A 23,361-nucleotide genomic window follows, 5' to 3' on the forward strand; every position below is an offset into this window, starting at 1 on the left:
TAGTTTGGTTTGCCCTGTTCCCATCATGCACTGGGACAGGAACAGACTAATTTGCATACAGCCAGGTTCTGAAACTGGGATGGTGCAGTGAGCTAAAAAACGGTGTTGGATCTAGCCCTGATCTCTTGACTGGGTGAGAGTATTCTGTTTAATTCAGAGACTCTGTCCCTCACCACCCCTTGTTGTAAATATTTTTGTCCACCCTAAGCGTGGAAGGGTATGCTCAAATGTGAGTCCCTTGCTCATTGCACCATCAGGATTCAAGCAAGCCGGGCCGAAGAGACTGAAATGCCAGAAACCGGTCCCCGGTAGCTTGTTTCCTTCCCAGTGTAAGAATTGGCTTTTGTAGTTTGGTTTGCCCTGTTCCCATCATGCACTGGGACAGGAACAGACTAATTTGCATACAGCCAGGTTCTGAAACTGGGATGGTGCAGTGAGCTAAAAAACGGTGTTGGATCTAGCCCTGATCTCTTGACTGGGTGAGAGTATTCTGTTTAATTCAGAGACTCTGTCCCTCACCACCCCTTGTTGTAAATATTTTTGTCCACCCTAAGCGTGGAAGGGTATGCTCAGATGTGAGTCCCTTGCTCATTGCACCATCAGGATTCAAGCAAGCCGGGCCGAAGAGGCTGAAATGCCAGAAACCGGTCCCCGGTAGCTTGTTTCCTTCCCAGTGTAAGAATTGGCTTTTGTAGTTTGGTTTGCCCTGTTCCCATCATGCACTGGGACAGGAACAGACTAATTTGCATACAGCCAGGTTCTGAAACTGGGATGGTGCAGTGAGCTAAAAAACGGTGTTGGATCTAGCCCTGATCTCTTGACTGGGTGAGAGTATTCTGTTTAATTCAGAGACTCTGTCCCTCACCACCCCTTGTTGTAAATATTTTTGTCCACCCTAAGCGTGGAAGGGTATGCTCAGATGTGAGTCCCTTGCTCATTGCACCATCAGGATTCAAGCAAGCCGGGCCGAAGAGGCTGAAATGCCAGAAACCGGTCCCCGGTAGCTTGTTTCCTTCCCAGTGTAAGAATTGGCTTTTGTAGTTTGGTTTGCCCTGTTCCCATCATGCACTGGGACAGGAACAGACTAATTTGCATACAGCCAGGTTCTGAAACTGGGATGGTGCAGTGAGCTAAAAAACGGTGTTGGATCTAGCCCTGATCTCTTGACTGGGTGAGAGTATTCTGTTTAATTCAGAGACTCTGTCCCTCACCACCCCTTGTTGTAAATATTTTTGTCCACCCTAAGCGTGGAAGGGTATGCTCAGATGTGAGTCCCTTGCTCATTGCACCATCAGAATTCAAGCAAGCCGGGCCGAAGAGGCTGAAATGCCAGAAACCGGTCCCCGGTAGCTTGTTTCCTTCCCAGTGTAAGAATTGGCTTTTGTAGTTTGGTTTGCCCTGTTCCCATCATGCACTGGGACAGGAACAGACTAATTTGCATACAGCCAGGTTCTGAAACTGGGATGGTGCAGTGAGCTAAAAAACGGTGTTGGATCTAGCCCTGATCTCTTGACTGGGTGAGAGTATTCTGTTTAATTCAGAGACTCTGTCCCTCACCACCCCTTGTTGTAAATATTTTTGCCCACCCTAAGCGTGGAAGGGTATGCTCAGATGTGAGTCCCTTGCTCATTGCACCATCAGGATTCAAGCAAGCCGGGCCGAAGAGGTTGAAATGCCAGAAACCGGTCCCCGGTAGCTTGTTTCCTTCCCAGTGTAAGAATTGGCTTTTGTAGTTTGGTTTGCCCTGTTCCCATCATGCACTGGGACAGGAACAGACTAATTTGCATACAGCCAGGTTCTGAAACTGGGATGGTGCAGTGAGCTAAAAAACGGTGTTGGATCTAGCCCTGATCTCTTGACTGGGTGAGAGTATTCTGTTTAATTCAGAGACTCTGTCCCTCACCACCCCTTGTTGTAAATATTTTTGTCCACCCTAAGCGTGGAAGGGTATGCTCAGATGTGAGTCCCTTGCTCATTGCACCATCAGGATTCAAGCAAGCCGGGCCGAAGAGGCTGAAATGCCAGAAACCGGTCCCCGGTAGCTTGTTTCCTTCCCAGTGTAAGAATTGGCTTTTGTAGTTTGGTTTGCCCTGTTCCCATCATGCACTGGGACAGGAACAGACTAATTTGCATACAGCCAGGTTCTGAAACTGGGATGGTGCAGTGAGCTAAAAAACGGTGTTGGATCTAGCCCTGATCTCTTGACTGGGTGAGAGTATTCTGTTTAATTCAGAGACTCTGTCCCTCACCACCCCTTGTTGTAAATATTTTTGTCCACCCTAAGCGTGGAAGGGTATGCTCAGATGTGAGTCCCTTGCTCATTGCACCATCAGGATTCAAGCAAGCCGGGCCGAAGAGGCTGAAATGCCAGAAACCGGTCCCCGGTAGCTTGTTTCCTTCCCAGTGTAAGAATTGGCTTTTGTAGTTTGGTTTGCCCTGTTCCCATCATGCACTGGGACAGGAACAGACTAATTTGCATACAGCCAGGTTCTGAAACTGGGATGGTGCAGTGAGCTAAAAAACGGTGTTGGATCTAGCCCTGATCTCTTGACTGGGTGAGAGTATTCTGTTTAATTCAGAGACTCTGTCCCTCACCACCCCTTGTTGTAAATATTTTTGTCCACCCTAAGCGTGGAAGGGTATGCTCAGATGTGAGTCCCTTGCTCATTGCACCATCAGGATTCAAGCAAGCCGGGCCGAAGAGGCTGAAATGCCAGAAACCGGTCCCCGGTAGCTTGTTTCCTTCCCAGTGTAAGAATTGGCTTTTGTAGTTTGGTTTGCCCTGTTCCCATCATGCACTGGGACAGGAACAGACTAATTTGCATACAGCCAGGTTCTGAAACTGGGATGGTGCAGTGAGCTAAAAAACGGTGTTGGATCTAGCCCTGATCTCTTGACTGGGTGAGAGTATTCTGTTTAATTCAGAGACTCTGTCCCTCACCACCCCTTGTTGTAAATATTTTTGTCCACCCTAAGCGTGGAAGGGTATGCTCAGATGTGAGTCCCTTGCTCATTGCACCATCAGGATTTAAGCAAGCCGGGCCGAAGAGGCTGAAATGCCAGAAACCGGTCCCCGGTAGCTTGTTTCCTTCCCAGTGTAAGAATTGGCTTTTGTAGTTTGGTTTGCCCTGTTCCCATCATGCACTGGGACAGGAACAGACTAATTTGCATACAGCCAGGTTCTGAAACTGGGATGGTGCAGTGAGCTAAAAAACGGTGTTGGATCTAGCCCTGATCTCTTGACTGGGTGAGAGTATTCTGTTTAATTCAGAGACTCTGTCCCTCACCACCCCTTGTTGTAAATATTTTTGTCCACCCTAAGCGTGGAAGGGTATGCTCAGATGTGAGTCCCTTGCTCATTGCACCATCAGGATTCAAGCAAGCCGGGCCGAAGAGGCTGAAATGCCAGAAACCGGTCCCCGGTAGCTTGTTTCCTTCCCAGTGTAAGAATTGGCTTTTGTAGTTTGGTTTGCCCTGTTCCCATCATGCACTGGGACAGGAACAGACTAATTTGCATACAGCCAGGTTCTGAAACTGGGATGGTGCAGTGAGCTAAAAAACGGTGTTGGATCTAGCCCTGATCTCTTGACTGGGTGAGAGTATTCTGTTTAATTCAGAGACTCTGTCCCTCACCACCCTTTGTTGTAAATATTTTTGTCCACCCTAAGCGTGGAAGGGTATGCTCAGATGTGAGTCCCTTGCTCATTGCACCATCAGGATTCAAGCAAGCCGGGCCGAAGAGGCTGAAATGCCAGAAACCGGTCCCCGGTAGCTTGTTTCCTTCCCAGTGTAAGAATTGGCTTTTGTAGTTTGGTTTGCCCTGTTCCCATCATGCACTGGGACAGGAACAGACTAATTTGCATACAGCCAGGTTCTGAAACTGGGATGGTGCAGTGAGCTAAAAAACGGTGTTGGATCTAGCCCTGATCTCTTGACTGGGTGAGAGTATTCTGTTTAATTCAGAGACTCTGTCCCTCACCACCCCTTGTTGTAAATATTTTTGTCCACCCTAAGCGTGGAAGGGTATGCTCAGATGTGAGTCCCTTGCTCATTGCACCATCAGGATTCAAGCAAGCCGGGCCGAAGAGGCTGAAATGCCAGAAACCGGTCCCCGGTAGCTTGTTTCCTTCCCAGTGTAAGAATTGGCTTTTGTAGTTTGGTTTGTCCTGTTCCCATCATGCACTGGGACAGGAACAGACTAATTTGCATACAGCCAGGTTCTGAAACTGGGATGGTGCAGTGAGCTAAAAAACGGTGTTGGATCTAGCCCTGATCTCTTGACTGGGTGAGAGTATTCTGTTTAATTCAGAGACTCTGTCCCTCACCACCCCTTGTTGTAAATATTTTTGTCCACCCTAAGCGTGGAAGGGTATGCTCAGATGTGAGTCCCTTGCTCATTGCACCATCAGGATTCAAGCAAGCCGGGCCGAAGAGGCTGAAATGCCAGAAACCGGTCCCCGGTAGCTTGTTTCCTTCCCAGTGTAAGAATTGGCTTTTGTAGTTTGGTTTGCCCTGTTCCCATCATGCACTGGGACAGGAACAGACTAATTTGCATACAGCCAGGTTCTGAAACTGGGATGGTGCAGTGAGCTAAAAAACGGTGTTGGATCTAGCCCTGATCTCTTGACTGGGTGAGAGTATTCTGTTTAATTCAGAGACTCTGTCCCTCACCACCCCTTGTTGTAAATATTTTTGTCCACCCTAAGCGTGGAAGGGTATGCTCAGATGTGAGTCCCTTGCTCATTGCACCATCAGGATTCAAGCAAGCCGGGCCGAAGAGGCTGAAATGCCAGAAACCGGTCCCCGGTAGCTTGTTTCCTTCCCAGTGTAAGAATTGGCTTTTGTAGTTTGGTTTGCCCTGTTCCCATCATGCACTGGGACAGGAACAGACTAATTTGCATACAGCCAGGTTCTGAAACTGGGATGGTGCAGTGAGCTAAAAAACGGTGTTGGATCTAGCCCTGATCTCTTGACTGGGTGAGAGTATTCTGTTTAATTCAGAGACTCTGTCCCTCACCACCCCTTGTTGTAAATATTTTTGTCCACCCTAAGCGTGGAAGGGTATGCTCAGATGTGAGTCCCTTGCTCATTGCACCATCAGGATTCAAGCAAGCCGGGCCGAAGAGGCTGAAATGCCAGAAACCGGTCCCCGGTAGCTTGTTTCCTTCCCAGTGTAAGAATTGGCTTTTGTAGTTTGGTTTGCCCTGTTCCCATCATGCACTGGGACAGGAACAGACTAATTTGCATACAGCCAGGTTCTGAAACTGGGATGGTGCAGTGAGCTAAAAAACGGTGTTGGATCTAGCCCTGATCTCTTGACTGGGTGAGAGTATTCTGTTTAATTCAGAGACTCTGTCCCTCACCACCCCTTGTTGTAAATATTTTTGTCCACCCTAAGCGTGGAAGGGTATGCTCAGATGTGAGTCCCTTGCTCATTGCACCATCAGGATTCAAGCAAGCCGGGCCGAAGAGGCTGAAATGCCAGAAACCGGTCCCCGGTAGCTTGTTTCCTTCCCAGTGTAAGAATTGGCTTTTGTAGTTTGGTTTGCCCTGTTCCCATCATGCACTGGGACAGGAACAGATTAATTTGCATACAGCCAGGTTCTGAAACTGGGATGGTGCAGTGAGCTAAAAAACGGTGTTGGATCTAGCCCTGATCTCTTGACTGGGTGAGAGTATTCTGTTTAATTCAGAGACTCTGTCCCTCACCACCCCTTGTTGTAAATATTTTTGTCCACCCTAAGCGTGGAAGGGTATGCTCAGATGTGAGTCCCTTGCTCATTGCACCATCAGGATTCAAGCAAGCCGGGCCGAAGAGGCTGAAATGCCAGAAACCGGTCCCCAGTAGCTTGTTTCCTTCCCAGTGTAAGAATTGGCTTTTGTAGTTTGGTTTGCCCTGTTCCCATCATGCACTGGGACAGGAACAGACTAATTTGCATACAGCCAGGTTCTGAAACTGGGATGGTGCAGTGAGCTAAAAAACGGTGTTGGATCTAGCCCTGATCTCTTGACTGGGTGAGAGTATTCTGTTTAATTCAGAGACTCTGTCCCTCACCACCCCTTGTTGTAAATATTTTTGTCCACCCTAAGCGTGGAAGGGTATGCTCAGATGTGAGTCCCTTGCTCATTGCACCATCAGGATTCAAGCAAGCCGGGCCGAAGAGGCTGAAATGCCAGAAACCGGTCCCCGGTAGCTTGTTTCCTTCCCAGTGTAAGAATTGGCTTTTGTAGTTTGGTTTGTCCTGTTCCCATCATGCACTGGGACAGGAACAGACTAATTTGCATACAGCCAGGTTCTGAAACTGGGATGGTGCAGTGAGCTAAAAAACGGTGTTGGATCTAGCCCTGATCTCTTGACTGGGTGAGAGTATTCTGTTTAATTCAGAGACTCTGTCCCTCACCACCCCTTGTTGTAAATATTTTTGTCCACCCTAAGCGTGGAAGGGTATGCTCAGATGTGAGTCCCTTGCTCATTGCACCATCAGGATTCAAGCAAGCCGGGCCGAAGAGGCTGAAATGCCAGAAACCGGTCCCCGGTAGCTTGTTTCCTTCCCAGTGTAAGAATTGGCTTTTGTAGTTTGGTTTGCCCTGTTCCCATCATGCACTGGGACAGGAACAGACTAATTTGCATACAGCCAGGTTCTGAAACTGGGATGGTGCAGTGAGCTAAAAAACGGTGTTGGATCTAGCCCTGATCTCTTGACTGGGTGAGAGTATTCTGTTTAATTCAGAGACTCTGTCCCTCACCACCCCTTGTTGTAAATATTTTTGTCCACCCTAAGCGTGGAAGGGTATGCTCAGATGTGAGTCCCTTGCTCATTGCACCATCAGGATTTAAGCAAGCCGGGCCGAAGAGGCTGAAATGCCAGAAACCGGTCCCCGGTAGCTTGTTTCCTTCCCAGTGTAAGAATTGGCTTTTGTAGTTTGGTTTGCCCTGTTCCCATCATGCACTGGGACAGGAACAGACTAATTTGCATACAGCCAGGTTCTGAAACTGGGATGGTGCAGTGAGCTAAAAAACGGTGTTGGATCTAGCCCTGATCTCTTGACTGGGTGAGAGTATTCTGTTTAATTCAGAGACTCTGTCCCTCACCACCCCTTGTTGTAAATATTTTTGTCCACCCTAAGCGTGGAAGGGTATGCTCAGATGTGAGTCCCTTGCTCATTGCACCATCAGGATTCAAGCAAGCCGGGCCGAAGAGGCTGAAATGCCAGAAACCGGTCCCCGGTAGCTTGTTTCCTTCCCAGTGTAAGAATTGGCTTTTGTAGTTTGGTTTGCCCTGTTCCCATCATGCACTGGGACAGGAACAGACTAATTTGCATACAGCCAGGTTCTGAAACTGGGATGGTGCAGTGAGCTAAAAAACGGTGTTGGATCTAGCCCTGATCTCTTGACTGGGTGAGAGTATTCTGTTTAATTCAGAGACTCTGTCCCTCACCACCCTTTGTTGTAAATATTTTTGTCCACCCTAAGCGTGGAAGGGTATGCTCAGATGTGAGTCCCTTGCTCATTGCACCATCAGGATTCAAGCAAGCCGGGCCGAAGAGGCTGAAATGCCAGAAACCGGTCCCCGGTAGCTTGTTTCCTTCCCAGTGTAAGAATTGGCTTTTGTAGTTTGGTTTGCCCTGTTCCCATCATGCACTGGGACAGGAACAGACTAATTTGCATACAGCCAGGTTCTGAAACTGGGATGGTGCAGTGAGCTAAAAAACGGTGTTGGATCTAGCCCTGATCTCTTGACTGGGTGAGAGTATTCTGTTTAATTCAGAGACTCTGTCCCTCACCACCCCTTGTTGTAAATATTTTTGTCCACCCTAAGCGTGGAAGGGTATGCTCAGATGTGAGTCCCTTGCTCATTGCACCATCAGGATTCAAGCAAGCCGGGCCGAAGAGGCTGAAATGCCAGAAACCGGTCCCCGGTAGCTTGTTTCCTTCCCAGTGTAAGAATTGGCTTTTGTAGTTTGGTTTGTCCTGTTCCCATCATGCACTGGGACAGGAACAGACTAATTTGCATACAGCCAGGTTCTGAAACTGGGATGGTGCAGTGAGCTAAAAAACGGTGTTGGATCTAGCCCTGATCTCTTGACTGGGTGAGAGTATTCTGTTTAATTCAGAGACTCTGTCCCTCACCACCCCTTGTTGTAAATATTTTTGTCCACCCTAAGCGTGGAAGGGTATGCTCAGATGTGAGTCCCTTGCTCATTGCACCATCAGGATTCAAGCAAGCCGGGCCGAAGAGGCTGAAATGCCAGAAACCGGTCCCCGGTAGCTTGTTTCCTTCCCAGTGTAAGAATTGGCTTTTGTAGTTTGGTTTGCCCTGTTCCCATCATGCACTGGGACAGGAACAGACTAATTTGCATACAGCCAGGTTCTGAAACTGGGATGGTGCAGTGAGCTAAAAAACGGTGTTGGATCTAGCCCTGATCTCTTGACTGGGTGAGAGTATTCTGTTTAATTCAGAGACTCTGTCCCTCACCACCCCTTGTTGTAAATATTTTTGTCCACCCTAAGCGTGGAAGGGTATGCTCAGATGTGAGTCCCTTGCTCATTGCACCATCAGGATTCAAGCAAGCCGGGCCGAAGAGGCTGAAATGCCAGAAACCGGTCCCCGGTAGCTTGTTTCCTTCCCAGTGTAAGAATTGGCTTTTGTAGTTTGGTTTGCCCTGTTCCCATCATGCACTGGGACAGGAACAGACTAATTTGCATACAGCCAGGTTCTGAAACTGGGATGGTGCAGTGAGCTAAAAAACGGTGTTGGATCTAGCCCTGATCTCTTGACTGGGTGAGAGTATTCTGTTTAATTCAGAGACTCTGTCCCTCACCACCCCTTGTTGTAAATATTTTTGTCCACCCTAAGCGTGGAAGGGTATGCTCAGATGTGAGTCCCTTGCTCATTGCACCATCAGGATTCAAGCAAGCCGGGCCGAAGAGGCTGAAATGCCAGAAACCGGTCCCCGGTAGCTTGTTTCCTTCCCAGTGTAAGAATTGGCTTTTGTAGTTTGGTTTGCCCTGTTCCCATCATGCACTGGGACAGGAACAGACTAATTTGCATACAGCCAGGTTCTGAAACTGGGATGGTGCAGTGAGCTAAAAAACGGTGTTGGATCTAGCCCTGATCTCTTGACTGGGTGAGAGTATTCTGTTTAATTCAGAGACTCTGTCCCTCACCACCCCTTGTTGTAAATATTTTTGTCCACCCTAAGCGTGGAAGGGTATGCTCAGATGTGAGTCCCTTGCTCATTGCACCATCAGGATTCAAGCAAGCCGGGCCGAAGAGGCTGAAATGCCAGAAACCGGTCCCCGGTAGCTTGTTTCCTTCCCAGTGTAAGAATTGGCTTTTGTAGTTTGGTTTGCCCTGTTCCCATCATGCACTGGGACAGGAACAGATTAATTTGCATACAGCCAGGTTCTGAAACTGGGATGGTGCAGTGAGCTAAAAAACGGTGTTGGATCTAGCCCTGATCTCTTGACTGGGTGAGAGTATTCTGTTTAATTCAGAGACTCTGTCCCTCACCACCCCTTGTTGTAAATATTTTTGTCCACCCTAAGCGTGGAAGGGTATGCTCAGATGTGAGTCCCTTGCTCATTGCACCATCAGGATTCAAGCAAGCCGGGCCGAAGAGGCTGAAATGCCAGAAACCGGTCCCCAGTAGCTTGTTTCCTTCCCAGTGTAAGAATTGGCTTTTGTAGTTTGGTTTGCCCTGTTCCCATCATGCACTGGGACAGGAACAGACTAATTTGCATACAGCCAGGTTCTGAAACTGGGATGGTGCAGTGAGCTAAAAAACGGTGTTGGATCTAGCCCTGATCTCTTGACTGGGTGAGAGTATTCTGTTTAATTCAGAGACTCTGTCCCTCACCACCCCTTGTTGTAAATATTTTTGTCCACCCTAAGCGTGGAAGGGTATGCTCAGATGTGAGTCCCTTGCTCATTGCACCATCAGGATTCAAGCAAGCCGGGCCGAAGAGGCTGAAATGCCAGAAACCGGTCACCGGTAGCTTGTTTCCTTCCCAGTGTAAGAATTGGCTTTTGTAGTTTGGTTTGCCCTGTTCCCATCATGCACTGGGACAGGAACAGACTAATTTGCATACAGCCAGGTTCTGAAACTGGGATGGTGCAGTGAGCTAAAAAACGGTGTTGGATCTAGCCCTGATCTCTTGACTGGGTGAGAGTATTCTGTTTAATTCAGAGACTCTGTCCCTCACCACCCCTTGTTGTAAATATTTTTGTCCACCCTAAGCGTGGAAGGGTATGCTCAGATGTGAGTCCCTTGCTCATTGCCCCATCAGGATTCAAGCAAGCCGGGCCGAAGAGGCTGAAATGCCAGAAACCGGTCCCCGGTAGCTTGTTTCCTTCCCAGTGTAAGAATTGGCTTTTGTAGTTTGGTTTGCCCTGTTCCCATCATGCACTGGGACAGGAACAGACTAATTTGCATACAGCCAGGTTCTGAAACTGGGATGGTGCAGTGAGCTAAAAAACGGTGTTGGATCTAGCCCTGATCTCTTGACTGGGTGAGAGTATTCTGTTTAATTCAGAGACTCTGTCCCTCACCACCCCTTGTTGTAAATATTTTTGTCCACCCTAAGCGTGGAAGGGTATGCTCAGATGTGAGTCCCTTGCTCATTGCACCATCAGGATTCAAGCAAGCCGGGCCGAAGAGGCTGAAATGCCAGAAACCGGTCCCCGGTAGCTTGTTTCCTTCCCAGTGTAAGAATTGGCTTTTGTAGTTTGGTTTGCCCTGTTCCCATCATGCACTGGGACAGGAACAGACTAATTTGCATACAGCCAGGTTCTGAAACTGGGATGGTGCAGTGAGCTAAAAAACGGTGTTGGATCTAGCCCTGATCTCTTGACTGGGTGAGAGTATTCTGTTTAATTCAGAGACTCTGTCCCTCACCACCCCTTGTTGTAAATATTTTTGTCCACCCTAAGCGTGGAAGGGTATGCTCAGATGTGAGTCCCTTGCTCATTGCACCATCAGGATTCAAGCAAGCCGGGCCGAAGAGGCTGAAATGCCAGAAACCGGTCCCCGGTAGCTTGTTTCCTTCCCAGTGTAAGAATTGGCTTTTGTAGTTTGGTTTGCCCTGTTCCCATCATGCACTGGGACAGGAACAGACTAATTTGCATACAGCCAGGTTCTGAAACTGGGATGGTGCAGTGAGCTAAAAAACGGTGTTGGATCTAGCCCTGATCTCTTGACTGGGTGAGAGTATTCTGTTTAATTCAGAGACTCTGTCCCTCACCACCCCTTGTTGTAAATATTTTTGTCCACCCTAAGCGTGGAAGGGTATGCTCAGATGTGAGTCCCTTGCTCATTGCACCATCAGGATTCAAGCAAGCCGGGCCGAAGAGGCTGAAATGCCAGAAACCGGTCCCCGGTAGCTTGTTTCCTTCCCAGTGTAAGAATTGGCTTTTGTAGTTTGGTTTGCCCTGTTCCCATCATGCACTGGGACAGGAACAGACTAATTTGCATACAGCCAGGTTCTGAAACTGGGATGGTGCAGTGAGCTAAAAAACGGTGTTGGATCTAGCCCTGATCTCTTGACTGGGTGAGAGTATTCTGTTTAATTCAGAGACTCTGTCCCTCACCACCCCTTGTTGTAAATATTTTTGTCCACCCTAAGCGTGGAAGGGTATGCTCAGATGTGAGTCCCTTGCTCATTGCCCCATCAGGATTCAAGCAAGCCGGGCCGAAGAGGCTGAAATGCCAGAAACCGGTCCCCGGTAGCTTGTTTCCTTCCCAGTGTAAGAATTGGCTTTTGTAGTTTGGTTTGCCCTGTTCCCATCATGCACTGGGACAGGAACAGACTAATTTGCATACAGCCAGGTTCTGAAACTGGGATGGTGCAGTGAGCTAAAAAACGGTGTTGGATCTAGCCCTGATCTCTTGACTGGGTGAGAGTATTCTGTTTAATTCAGAGACTCTGTCCCTCACCACCCCTTGTTGTAAATATTTTTGTCCACCCTAAGCGTGGAAGGGTATGCTCAGATGTGAGTCCCTTGCTCATTGCACCATCAGGATTCAAGCAAGCCGGGCCGAAGAGGCTGAAATGCCAGAAACCGGTCCCCGGTAGCTTGTTTCCTTCCCAGTGTAAGAATTGGCTTTTGTAGTTTGGTTTGCCCTGTTCCCATCATGCACTGGGACAGGAACAGACTAATTTGCATACAGCCAGGTTCTGAAACTGGGATGGTGCAGTGAGCTAAAAAACGGTGTTGGATCTAGCCCTGATCTCTTGACTGGGTGAGAGTATTCTGTTTAATTCAGAGACTCTGTCCCTCACCACCCCTTGTTGTAAATATTTTTGTCCACCCTAAGCGTGGAAGGGTATGCTCAGATGTGAGTCCCTTGCTCATTGCACCATCAGGATTCAAGCAAGCCGGGCCGAAGAGGCTGAAATGCCAGAAACCGGTCCCCGGTAGCTTGTTTCCTTCCCAGTGTAAGAATTGGCTTTTGTAGTTTGGTTTGCCCTGTTCCCATCATGCACTGGGACAGGAACAGACTAATTTGCATACAGCCAGGTTCTGAAACTGGGATGGTGCAGTGAGCTAAAAAACGGTGTTGGATCTAGCCCTGATCTCTTGACTGGGTGAGAGTATTCTGTTTAATTCAGAGACTCTGTCCCTCACCACCCCTTGTTGTAAATATTTTTGTCCACCCTAAGCGTGGAAGGGTATGCTCAGATGTGAGTCCCTTGCTCATTGCACCATCAGGATTCAAGCAAGCCGGGCCGAAGAGGCTGAAATGCCAGAAACCGGTCCCCGGTAGCTTGTTTCCTTCCCAGTGTAAGAATTGGCTTTTGTAGTTTGGTTTGCCCTGTTCCCATCATGCACTGGGACAGGAACAGACTAATTTGCATACAGCCAGGTTCTGAAACTGGGATGGTGCAGTGAGCTAAAAAACGGTGTTGGATCTAGCCCTGATCTCTTGACTGGGTGAGAGTATTCTGTTTAATTCAGAGACTCTGTCCCTCACCGCCCCTTGTTGTAAATATTTGTGTCCACCCTAAGCGTGGAAGGGTATGCTCAGATGTGAGTCCCTTGCTCATTGCACCATCAGGATTCAAGCAAGCCGGGCCGAAGAGGCTGAAATGCCAGAAACCGGTCCCCGGTAGCTTGTTTCCTTCCCAGTGTAAGAATTGGCTTTTGTAGTTTGGTTTGCCCTGTTCCCATCATGCACTGGGACAGGAACAGACTAATTTGCATACAGCCAGGTTCTGAAACTGGGATGGTGCAGTGAGCTAAAAAACGGTGTTGGATCTAGCCCTGATCTCTTGACTGGGTGAGAGTATTCTGTTTAATTCAGAGACTCTGTCCCTCACCACCCCTTGTTGTAAATATTTTTGTCCACCCTAAGCGTGGAAGGGTATGCTCAGATGTGAGTCCCTTGCTCATTGCACCATCAGGATTCAAGCAAGCCGGGCCGAAGAGGCTGAAATGCCAGAAACCGGTCCCCGGTAGCTTGTTTCCTTCCCAGTGTAAGAATTGGCTTTTGTAGTTTGGTTTGCCCTGTTCCCATCATGCACTGGGACAGGAACAGACTAATTTGCATACAGCCAGGTTCTGAAACTGGGATGGTGCAGTGAGCTAAAAAACGGTGTTGGATCTAGCCCTGATCTCTTGACTGGGTGAGAGTATTCTGTTTAATTCAGAGACTCTGTCCCTCACCACCCCTTGTTGTAAATATTGCAGCCATATGTAATGCATTGATCAGCAGATATATCTTTGTATGAAAAATGAAAATAGGGTTTAAAAAAATTTGCTAAAATGTATTAAAATCATTAAAAATACAATATTTTTACAATTATGTTACTGAAAACGGTATTAAAAACAACCATATTCTTAAAAACTATATTACTTAGCAAAGGAAAAAATATTTTTGACAACAATGTTCTATATCATGATATTTATGCATCAGGATATTGTTTTCCCAATATTTATGTGTTCTGATATTTTGAACTAGATATTTTGTCCAAACATCCTCATGACTCATGCACTGTTTCTGTGTATGCTCATGCACTGTGTACGATCGTGCTCACGTTTCATTGGAACTGTAGTTCTGTCATTCAGATTGAAGCACTTAGTCAGAGCCCACATGGAGTATGCAAAGCTTTATTGTTCCAGTGTTAAGTCATCTCACTGTGCACATGGGCTGTAGTTTTAGGATTCCAGCACCTTTCCAGGTATTCAAGGTTTTAGAAAAGCAATGGCTGCCTTCTGATACAGTTTGAGGGACCGAAGGATTGTTTCTTTCTGTTTGATATGAGACAAATGCAGTTTAAGAATCTAAAACTGGTTGTAAGTGGTGGATATGAAATCAGTAATTTCCAGGTCATTTGACTGCAAAGAATGTAAACATGAATTTGATGTAGCACAATTTTTGCTCCTATATTTGTAGGAGTGCATCATATTCACAAGTAGTCCGCACCCGCATATATTCCTTTGTTGTATTAACCTGTTACATTAGAACGTGAATGGTAATAACGTGAATTGTGGTGCGTTAGGGATATTTTCATGTAAACATGCAAAGATTAGCGTTGATATCACATGTTTAAGCGAAGATATTAACGTTCAGAAATCGTACATGTTGCTGACAGTTATTCACATTTTTGATGTGCTTACATAACGTGCTAATATAGAAATGCTTGTAAATAGTGTTCATATATGTAATTTTGTGAGGTCTGTGAGCTATTCTTTTATGTTGTCCGATTTCTCTAGGCCTGAAATGTATTTTCCCTGGAAGCTCTTGCATTAGATTTAATGGTTGAATTTCATGTTCATGTTGGATTTGTTCTTTCTCACATTACTTTTGCAGGTGGCAGATTCACCCTTATTAATTAGAATAATGTCTTTGGTTTAGGAGTTAATCTTGGGGATAAGAAACTACATTGAGTGTGTATACGGATCTTGCTATTGGCAGATGAGTTATGTTATGTTATGTTACAGTAGTTTATATAGCGCTCAGTTGCCCCAGCAAAGGGGCGTCCCGGCGCTTTGCAACAGAAACATGACTGACTTCAGAGAAAGAAATAGAGCATAGAACACGCAGGTTTAGTTTCGGGAAAAGAGGTGGGTTTTGACAGCCCTTCTGAAATCCAAAAGGTTTTCCCGTTCACGTGTATGTGCCGGCAGAGAGTTCCAAAATGTAGCCGCTATGTAGTGGAAGGAACGTCCTCCCGCTCGGCAGCGCTTGATCCGGGGTATCTTGACCAAATGTTGGCCAGCAGAACGCAATACGCGAGTCGGAACATACGGGGTGAGAAGATTGCAGAGCATTTTAGTGGTGGCAAGTTTTAAAATTTTAAAGGAGAGGCAAAGTGTCTTAAAATGGATACGCTGAGCCATAGGGAGCCAATGGAGTCTCCGGATGGTATCAGAGATAGAACAGAATCGTGGAGGCCCACTAAGGCTCTGGCGGGCGCATTTTGAATGTGCTGCATCCGGCAGATCTCAGCTTGATTAGCTCCCAGAAGCAAGGAACAGGCGTAGTCCAGCCAAGAAAGCACCATGGCCTGGACTATCAGCTGCCTTGTAGATGAATCAAACAACTTAAGGACAGGCCTTAGGCCTCGTAGAATACCGAAACATGTGGCCGCAACTTTCTTTGTCTAGTAGCAGAAGCTAAGGGAGGAGTCTAACCACACACCCAAGTTTTTAACTTCTAATTTGGGTTCCGGGGCTTTACCCAGGGCGGTGGGCCACCAAAGGTCCCCCCATAACTCGACATTCTTTCCAATCAGTAGCACCTCTGTCTTATTTGCATTTAAGTTAGATATCATCCATTGAGCCACGGCAGCAAGGCCACTTCTGAACCTGGAGAAGTTTGGAGCTACTGCCTCAGTCAAAGCAACCACCATCTGAGTTTCGTCAGCATATGAGACGATGGCAAGGTCCCACTGGCTGGAGACATCAGCTAGCGGCCGGACATACAGGTTAATAAAGTTGGACTTAGTGCTGAGCCCTGTGGAACACCCTGCTCAATTGGGTGAGCCTGAGATAAAAAAGGAGGGGTGGACACGCAAAAGGACCTCTCGGCCAGGAAATATCTAAACCAGGCCAAGGCCGGATCGGTAATCCCTGCCTCCTCAAGCCGGTGAAGCAGAATCTTATGGGAGACAGTGTCGAAGGCGGCAATGAGATCCAACAGGATCAGTGCCGCCGTTTGACCATGGTCAAGAATGTTTCGTAGATGTTCCGTCATGGCCAAAAGGGCAGTCTCGGTGCTGTAGCCAGCACGAAAGCCATGTTGCGTCTCATTAAATATGTTATTAACGCTCAGAGTGTTAGTGAGCATGGTATTAACATTGGATTCTGCCACCTTCGTTATCCAGGGAAGGAGAGAAATAGGCCTGAAGTTCCAAGGCTTTGTAGGGTCCAGATTCGGTTTCTTGAGAATCGGAGAGACCCACGCCTGTTTCCATTTCACAGGGACAATCGGGGATGAAAAGGAGGCATTGATCAGATGGTGTAGCGGGGGCATACATATCAGAGAGGAATCTCTGAACTGCACGGGTTTAAGTGGGTCCACTGGAACGCCAGACTTAATTTCCCCCCCAACTTACTGAATTCTTCCCAGGAGATCTCAGGGATAGCCATCAGGTTAGAGGCTAAGACAGGCCTGGTAAAAAGAGAGGGGGTGGGCATAGCCGAAACAGGGAAGGAATGATAAATGGCCCGTATTTTTTCAACTAAAAAAGAGGCCAATGTCTCGCATTGGGGTTGCGATGTAGATATGGACACCAGAGCTTTTCTAGTACTGAGGTCTTTAAGAATTTTAAAGATGATTTTCGCAGGATTAGAGCTCATTTTGATCTCAGCAGCGTAATACTCTGCTCTAGCCCTACATACCGCTCTATGGTATGTTTTGAGTTCTGCCAGATAGCGCGCTTTGTGATCGGGGGCATAGTCTTTCCTCCATTTGCGCTCATATCTGTTACATGCCTTCCTAAGGACGGTCAGGGAGTCATTATACCAGGGGTTAGAGTCATATGTACGACCTCTAATCCATGTTGCCGATATCAAAGTGTCAAAGTGTCCAGTGCCCGAGTAATCCAAGTCCAGTATATACATTAAGAAGTGTTCAGACAGTAAATCAGTAGGATGGTCGGCATTCTCAAGGAAGGTTCCCGCAATGCCCCAAATGCAACTGTGCATCAGAGGCAGGAGCCAAAAAGTAATCAGTAGCTGGCAGAGGCAGGAAGGAGTATTAGAATTGGGTGCTGGGCTCCTCCCGTAGATTTGGTAGGATTTGGGCTACCGTAGTGGCAACAGAGGCCCCAGTGCCTTTTCTTACAGTTTCATCTAGGCAAAATATTTTAGAATGACCCACTTCAATTATAACCCAGTCTGTTATTCAGTTATACGTAGTTGAACTATTAAAGTATTGGTATATGTTTCACTAAGTGTTGCCTCATTTTTAGCACTGCTCTTGTAGTAATATTTATATTAATGGGAGGGTTTTACCAGTCAGTAAGCATAAGATGAATGCTTATTTGGAGTATGTTACTAGGGGTCATATTTGTAATGCTCAGGAGACGAGGGCAGTGCAGGAACCTTGACTAAATTAAATGATTGTGATCGGAGTTGTCTATTTGGTATTTGCCGTATACAAACTATATATTTATTGTTTCATTGGCCACAAATGTCAGAGATAAAAACATTAAGCCCTTCTTTGCCAGTTGCCCTGTATTTTCAGGTAGTAACAACAGAGTCTGTATTACTAATATTTAGGGTATCGGTAATATCTGATCTCCATATTACCATGGGATCACAAAATGGTCCCTAAAGTACTCTGCAGGATGGAGGATTACAATGAGAAACAGGTGCTGCTGTACCAATTCCAGCATGTAAACCCCTAATTCCAGGCATGTATTCCATCTGCTTTCAGACAATGACGAGTTGACCGGAAATCCATGTGATTTTGCTGAACTTGGGAATACCGGGAGCAGTAATACTAAACCATTAACAAACCGTTTTTGGGGAGGTTTTTGAAGTTTTCAATCGATCAGGAATACCAGGTCACTCGCATCATGGGACACATTTAGGTTTTAATGAGTGAATCAAAATTATTTCAAAGAATATTTAATCAGGTGCTGGACGGTGCAAATACGGGAAAACGTATGGGAAACATATGTGGTGTTTAAATGAACAAGAATCCTATTGTATTGTGCATATAATCAAGTTTATATGGATTTGAAAAACTGAATAAAATACTTGATAAAAAATCCAGTTCAAATGATCTGTGCCATAACTTAAACATCACAAAGCCTGCAATGAATTACTGTTATGACCAGATTCTCAGACCAGATAGAACCAGCTCACCAGAGCAACACCAACCTGGCCAAAACGTAACCACCTCCCTCCTCAGGACCCATCTATCCAGGCACCTGGGTACCTACCTGAGGATGGGGAACTCGCAATATACAAGCTCATATCATCAGAAACACCACTAAATCTATAGGGATTACTAGGAATACTCACTGATTACTAAGGACGTCCATGCCCTACACCACACTCATCCCTCATAGTCTCGCGACCACATGGGTCCAGACTAATCTTCCCTGGGGCAGTTCTGATTATTTACCATTACACACTGATCACCATCAGTGCTCACTCGACACGCAATCCGTCTACACACCAGGCTGCAGCCCTAGTGCTCTCTTCCTCACAATCCAGTCCACAATCCGGCGGACCTAGACACTGGTATCCTCCCCAGTGTTCTCTAACTCACAGCCCGGTCCACAATCAGGCGGACCTACACATCAGGCTTCCACCTGATGCTCTCTTTAACGCCGCTTACCAACGACGATCACTTTCCTATGAATACCTTCAGCTCTCTCTCTCTCTCTATGTTGGGAAGTTTCTCTCACTATTCACTAAAGGTTCGCTACTACAATAATATTATGGGATGGCCGAATCACTTAGTGTATCGATGTTCTTCCAGCCCACGGGCTCCTCTCTCTCCCTAATTATTCAGTGGCTACTTACCGGATCAGGGGCAGCATCTGTTCTGGCTGTAACACCTGACTAGAAGGAAAGGTTACCTGTGCTTTAAGAACAAGAGACACACACTGTATGCAAGAGTTATTCCCTGATTTAAGCGCTCTCTATCATAAGAACAACACATGCACACTGGTTCACTAAGAACTGGGGTATCTTTATTACAATAACAATAGAATGGGACACATACACAGATCTGCGGGGTCTCTGAAACTAACAGGAACTGTAACACACCGCTGAAAGAAAAGGGATTAGACATATAACAGGGACAATGTTATCTGCGGGGTCTCTGTAACTAACAGGAACTATAACACACCGCTGAAAGAAAAGGATTAGACATACAATATAAGGACAAGGTTAATGTTTGGAAATACAGAAGGATATCACCTGAGGGGTGTGGGGTCTTGCTCTAGCTGTCATCTGGGCTCCTCTCTCGTCTGTGCCTTAGCTCGTCTTAGATCCTCTCCTGCACTCTTGGACACACATCTGCGCTGATCACTCTGCACTGGACTCCTCTTCCCCACGAACTCTCTCCACCTTCCAACTTTAGTCTAATGGTTTCTGCCGCTCTGATAATCGTTCGCTCCACTAGCTTCTTCACTCTATCTGATTGTCTCCATGCCAATGTCCAATTCACTCCAGCTGCTCCCACAGATTAATCCACGATGTAACTTCAGTCTCTTCTAAAAGGCATTACTTCAGACTCCAGCTATTCACAACTCCTCCTGATAAGTAACTGCTTCTGACCGCTTCTTTCAGTTCCAGCTCACTGACTGTCTGTCTGTCTTCTCTCTGTTCCAAGCATCTTCTGTCTCTTCTCCTCCTGCAACTGCACTCCTCTCCTCTGCTCCAATCCAACTCAACTGCTTCCAGCTCAAACTCTTTCCGCTCGAACTCTCTCCGCTCCTCCAACTGAACTAACTCCAGCTCAACTCACTAACTCCGCCTCTGCACTTCACTAATATAGAATGCTCTTCCCTCATGGAAATTTCCAACAGAGGGCTGCCTCCCACCGAATTCCTGTGCCAGCTCCAGGGCCCCTCGCGCAACCTGGCTGGTGTTCCCCTAGCAGACAACAGGCTTAACTATAAACATTACCTTTACCCTTCAAGCATCTCAGCTCTGCAGGGACAGAAAGCAAAATGGAGTCTCTCTAGTTCTGGGCCTTGTAGGCCTTAGAAGGATGAAATAACCCTTAGCTCTGTCAGAGTACCTACACAAACCATACCAATATGTAATATAAAGTCAGGACCACAGGATCCACCCTCTACTATAGGCAGGATAATGAAAGGACACATAACTATGTCAAAGCCAATAGGCAATAGATGGATTAGAGTCAAGAATAAGGAATCTATCATCATATGAAGCAGCTATCCTCTTCTAGGTCTGGAAAAAGGGCTTAAAAGGGCCAACACAAGGTAAGAATACAGACTATAGGTGTGAGCAAGCTTAAAGTCTTCATCACTCCGAAATAGAGCCAAAAAGCATGTCAGGACAATTACGTACCACCCAGCTGAATACGTTTCTTTGCTTTTAATCTAGACTGTTCTTACCAGGAACTTTCAATACAGTGATGGATTTAATCTCAATAAAGAACTCATAGCGAGGATACGGACCATGGCCCAAGGGCCTTGCACAAATGGATCTGCGGTGTGGAGCAGATGGACTGAAGCTTACTTCAAGCCCACCTTTCAAGGTCAGAAATATGGTATTTACGTTTTGATTAAGAGCCTATACATATGGTTATAGTAACAATTAATATTATCAACAACAAATCTGTTAAATGCAAATTTTGTATTGTAAGAGGGCTTGGCCCTTGGTGAGGAGTGTGGCTTAGTCAGATTCAGGGGGTGTGAATCTCAAATTTCCAACTAAAAAGACAGTGAGCCACAGGGTGAATGAGTGAGATGGCAAGGATTCGGGCTGACTGTTTCATTGAGGAACAGGAAGCAGGGTTAGTACTTATTTTCATAGGTGGGCCTCTGAGGCTGATTTAGTGTTTTACTGATGGGGAACTTATTGGGCAACAGAATACCCTGTTTGCCAAATTAAAGGCTAGCCTGCCTAATTTCTGAATTTGGTGGACTGCAATTTTTACTCCGACAAAGTAAAATTCTCTCTGTCAGAGTAAAATCTTCTCTGACGGAGTAGGGGCCATTCAAGGTAAGTCATCTAACTGTCTGCCCTATTTAGAATGAATAGTCAAATGGCTATTTTCAACTGTCTGTTAGTGACAGGGACAATAAACAAAACAAAAAAGACCCTAACACATTGGGAGATAGCTCCCATGCTGAGGGGGGTCATTACCAGGAATCACCACCTGCCAATGTATAGCGATGTCTGCGGGCTGGGGGACATCTCTAAATTTTAGGCAGAGTGGCTGACGTAAAGTCTTCCAACACTCTGTCTGCATTTACTAAGTCCACCAAACCCTAAATTAGGCCATCTGTCTAGAATGGCACCGTAAGGGAAAAACAATGATTTGTGATGCTACTCGAAGGGATTGCCAGTGGTTCGACTATTTGCAAGCATTCATGCAAACACCTTTTGTATGTTTCATTGCCTGAAAAACCTGAGAATGGTGCAGCTTCTCAAGCCTACTACTGCAAATGTTTGTGAATTCCAAAAAGTAGTAAATTTGCATCCATTCATGGAAATACTTATATGTAACCTTGGGCGTAGCTGGCGTAGCGAAACTACGCGGAGGTCCACTGAGTTGGGACCCCACTCTGTGGAACTCCGCTCTGCTCCGCCACCCGCCCCCACCCCCCTATTAAAAATGAATTAGACATTACTTAAAACAAAAAAAACACTTACCTAAACTGCGGCGTCCCCGGGCAGTTCAGGTAAGTGTTTTTTGTTTTTGTTTTAAGTAATGTCTAATAGATTTTTAATAGGGGGGGTTGGAGGCAGGGGCTGGCCAACTCCGCTCTACTGTGGAGTTTGGGGAGATTTGCCTACTCCGCATTCTGCAGATGATGTAGAGCAGGCAAATCTCCGCACACTCTGCTGACGGAGTGGAGTTCTCCACCCACACTTACTAATATGCCCACATATTTACTACTATTTTGGTAAACTGGGCACGATATCCATTTAAGACCCTGACTCTAAAAAAGGTTAAACAGGTTAAAACTTCTCAGTGGCATTAGAACAAGGAGAAATACCAAGACAGACATAGCAGGACCAAATCAGTACCCCAGATTCAACTGCAAAGACAAGAAGAATTTATTGAAGCTAAGCCTCTACCCTTGGTAAATGACCTCCATCTTTTCTTACAGCTAAATCTATAGTTGAAGCACTGCCCTGACTCATAGTGACTTGCTCCTTTGCTTGCTTCCTTGTAACACCTACTGTTTTTGCAAATGAATGTGCAACTCTCAGGGTGTCATCGTATACCTCGGTTTGTTAATACCCTTACTACTGATAACTGAAATTAGCTGTTTCTAGGTTTAACTCATCATAAAAATGTTAGAAGGCAAATTTGCCTTCAGCAGATCCTGCTTATTTGCAGATCACATGTTCAAATCTTAATAAGAGTAATAAGAGAGAACAGTGGATTTCAGTATTTTTACATAACTGGGAGATCCCAAGATAACAGCCTTCTAACTAGTTGAGGGCGTTATGTGCCTGTTGCAGGCATCTACATGTAACCATCATTGCAAATGTGTGAATCTCTGTAGAGCTAACTCAATCTTTCATTTATCCTATGCTGATAAAATGAGCACAATTGGGTTTGTAGTATTTAACACCCATTTCAGTTTGTATTGTATAATTATTTATTTTGCCTACATTAAAACCATAATGCAACACATCTTGCAGAAAGAAACTGCTGCTGTCTTTCTATGTTGGCACGGTATGGCTGATTTTTTGGTGCTACTTTCAAACTTAAGGGACCAGATCACAACACATTTTTTGACTGGTTCTATGATATGTTCTTGGTGATAAGTTAAACAGTGCTTGGTACCAACACCTTCTACCTTCATATCATAAAAGCAGCGTTGTGGAGGTGGTAACAGGTGTCAAGAATACATATAGATATTGGCTGTGTTGCAATTTGTTCTGGTTAAATTGGTTTCATTTTTTTGTGTGCTTTTGTGATCATATGCTCTTTTATTTCATTGTGCTAATGTTCAATTGTGTTGTGCTGCATTTTGTTTTGACTGTTTTGTTGTTTTCTGACATGTTATGTTAATGTTGTGTTGTATTTTGCTTTGCTTTATTTAGTTGTGTTCTGTTTTGCTGTGTAAATAAATTAAAGTTATAAACAAATGCTTCTAAATTTGCCAGCCAAAAACAACTTACCCCCTTTCAGTTCTGGTGACAAACAACCATTTACCACTGCCTAGGGGGTAAAATTCTACTT

The 23,361-nt window shown here is 46.0% G+C and overlaps 1 protein-coding gene across 8 annotated transcripts in view; it reads left to right on the plus strand.

Annotated features, from left to right (window-relative positions):
- Positions 1 to 23,361, plus strand: part of IL13RA2 (interleukin 13 receptor subunit alpha 2) — an 870,985-nt gene that overhangs the window by 315,735 nt on the left and 531,889 nt on the right. For 4 of the 8 annotated variants that reach the window (XM_086918735.1, XM_086918739.1, XM_086918734.1 and 1 more), the window contains one exon: positions 20,541 to 20,706. In XM_086918735.1, the coding sequence (XP_086774861.1) occupies positions 20,541 to 20,706 (166 nt within the window). The remainder of the gene's footprint in view (positions 1 to 20,540; positions 20,707 to 23,361) is intronic. The other 4 variants (XM_086918737.1, XM_086918741.1, XM_086918736.1 and 1 more) reach the window with 1 other exon arrangement.

Source organism: Lissotriton vulgaris, chromosome 4_1, assembly GCF_964263255.1.
Source record: "Lissotriton vulgaris chromosome 4_1, aLisVul1.2, whole genome shotgun sequence".
Classification (NCBI taxonomy): domain Eukaryota; kingdom Metazoa; phylum Chordata; class Amphibia; order Caudata; family Salamandridae; genus Lissotriton; species Lissotriton vulgaris.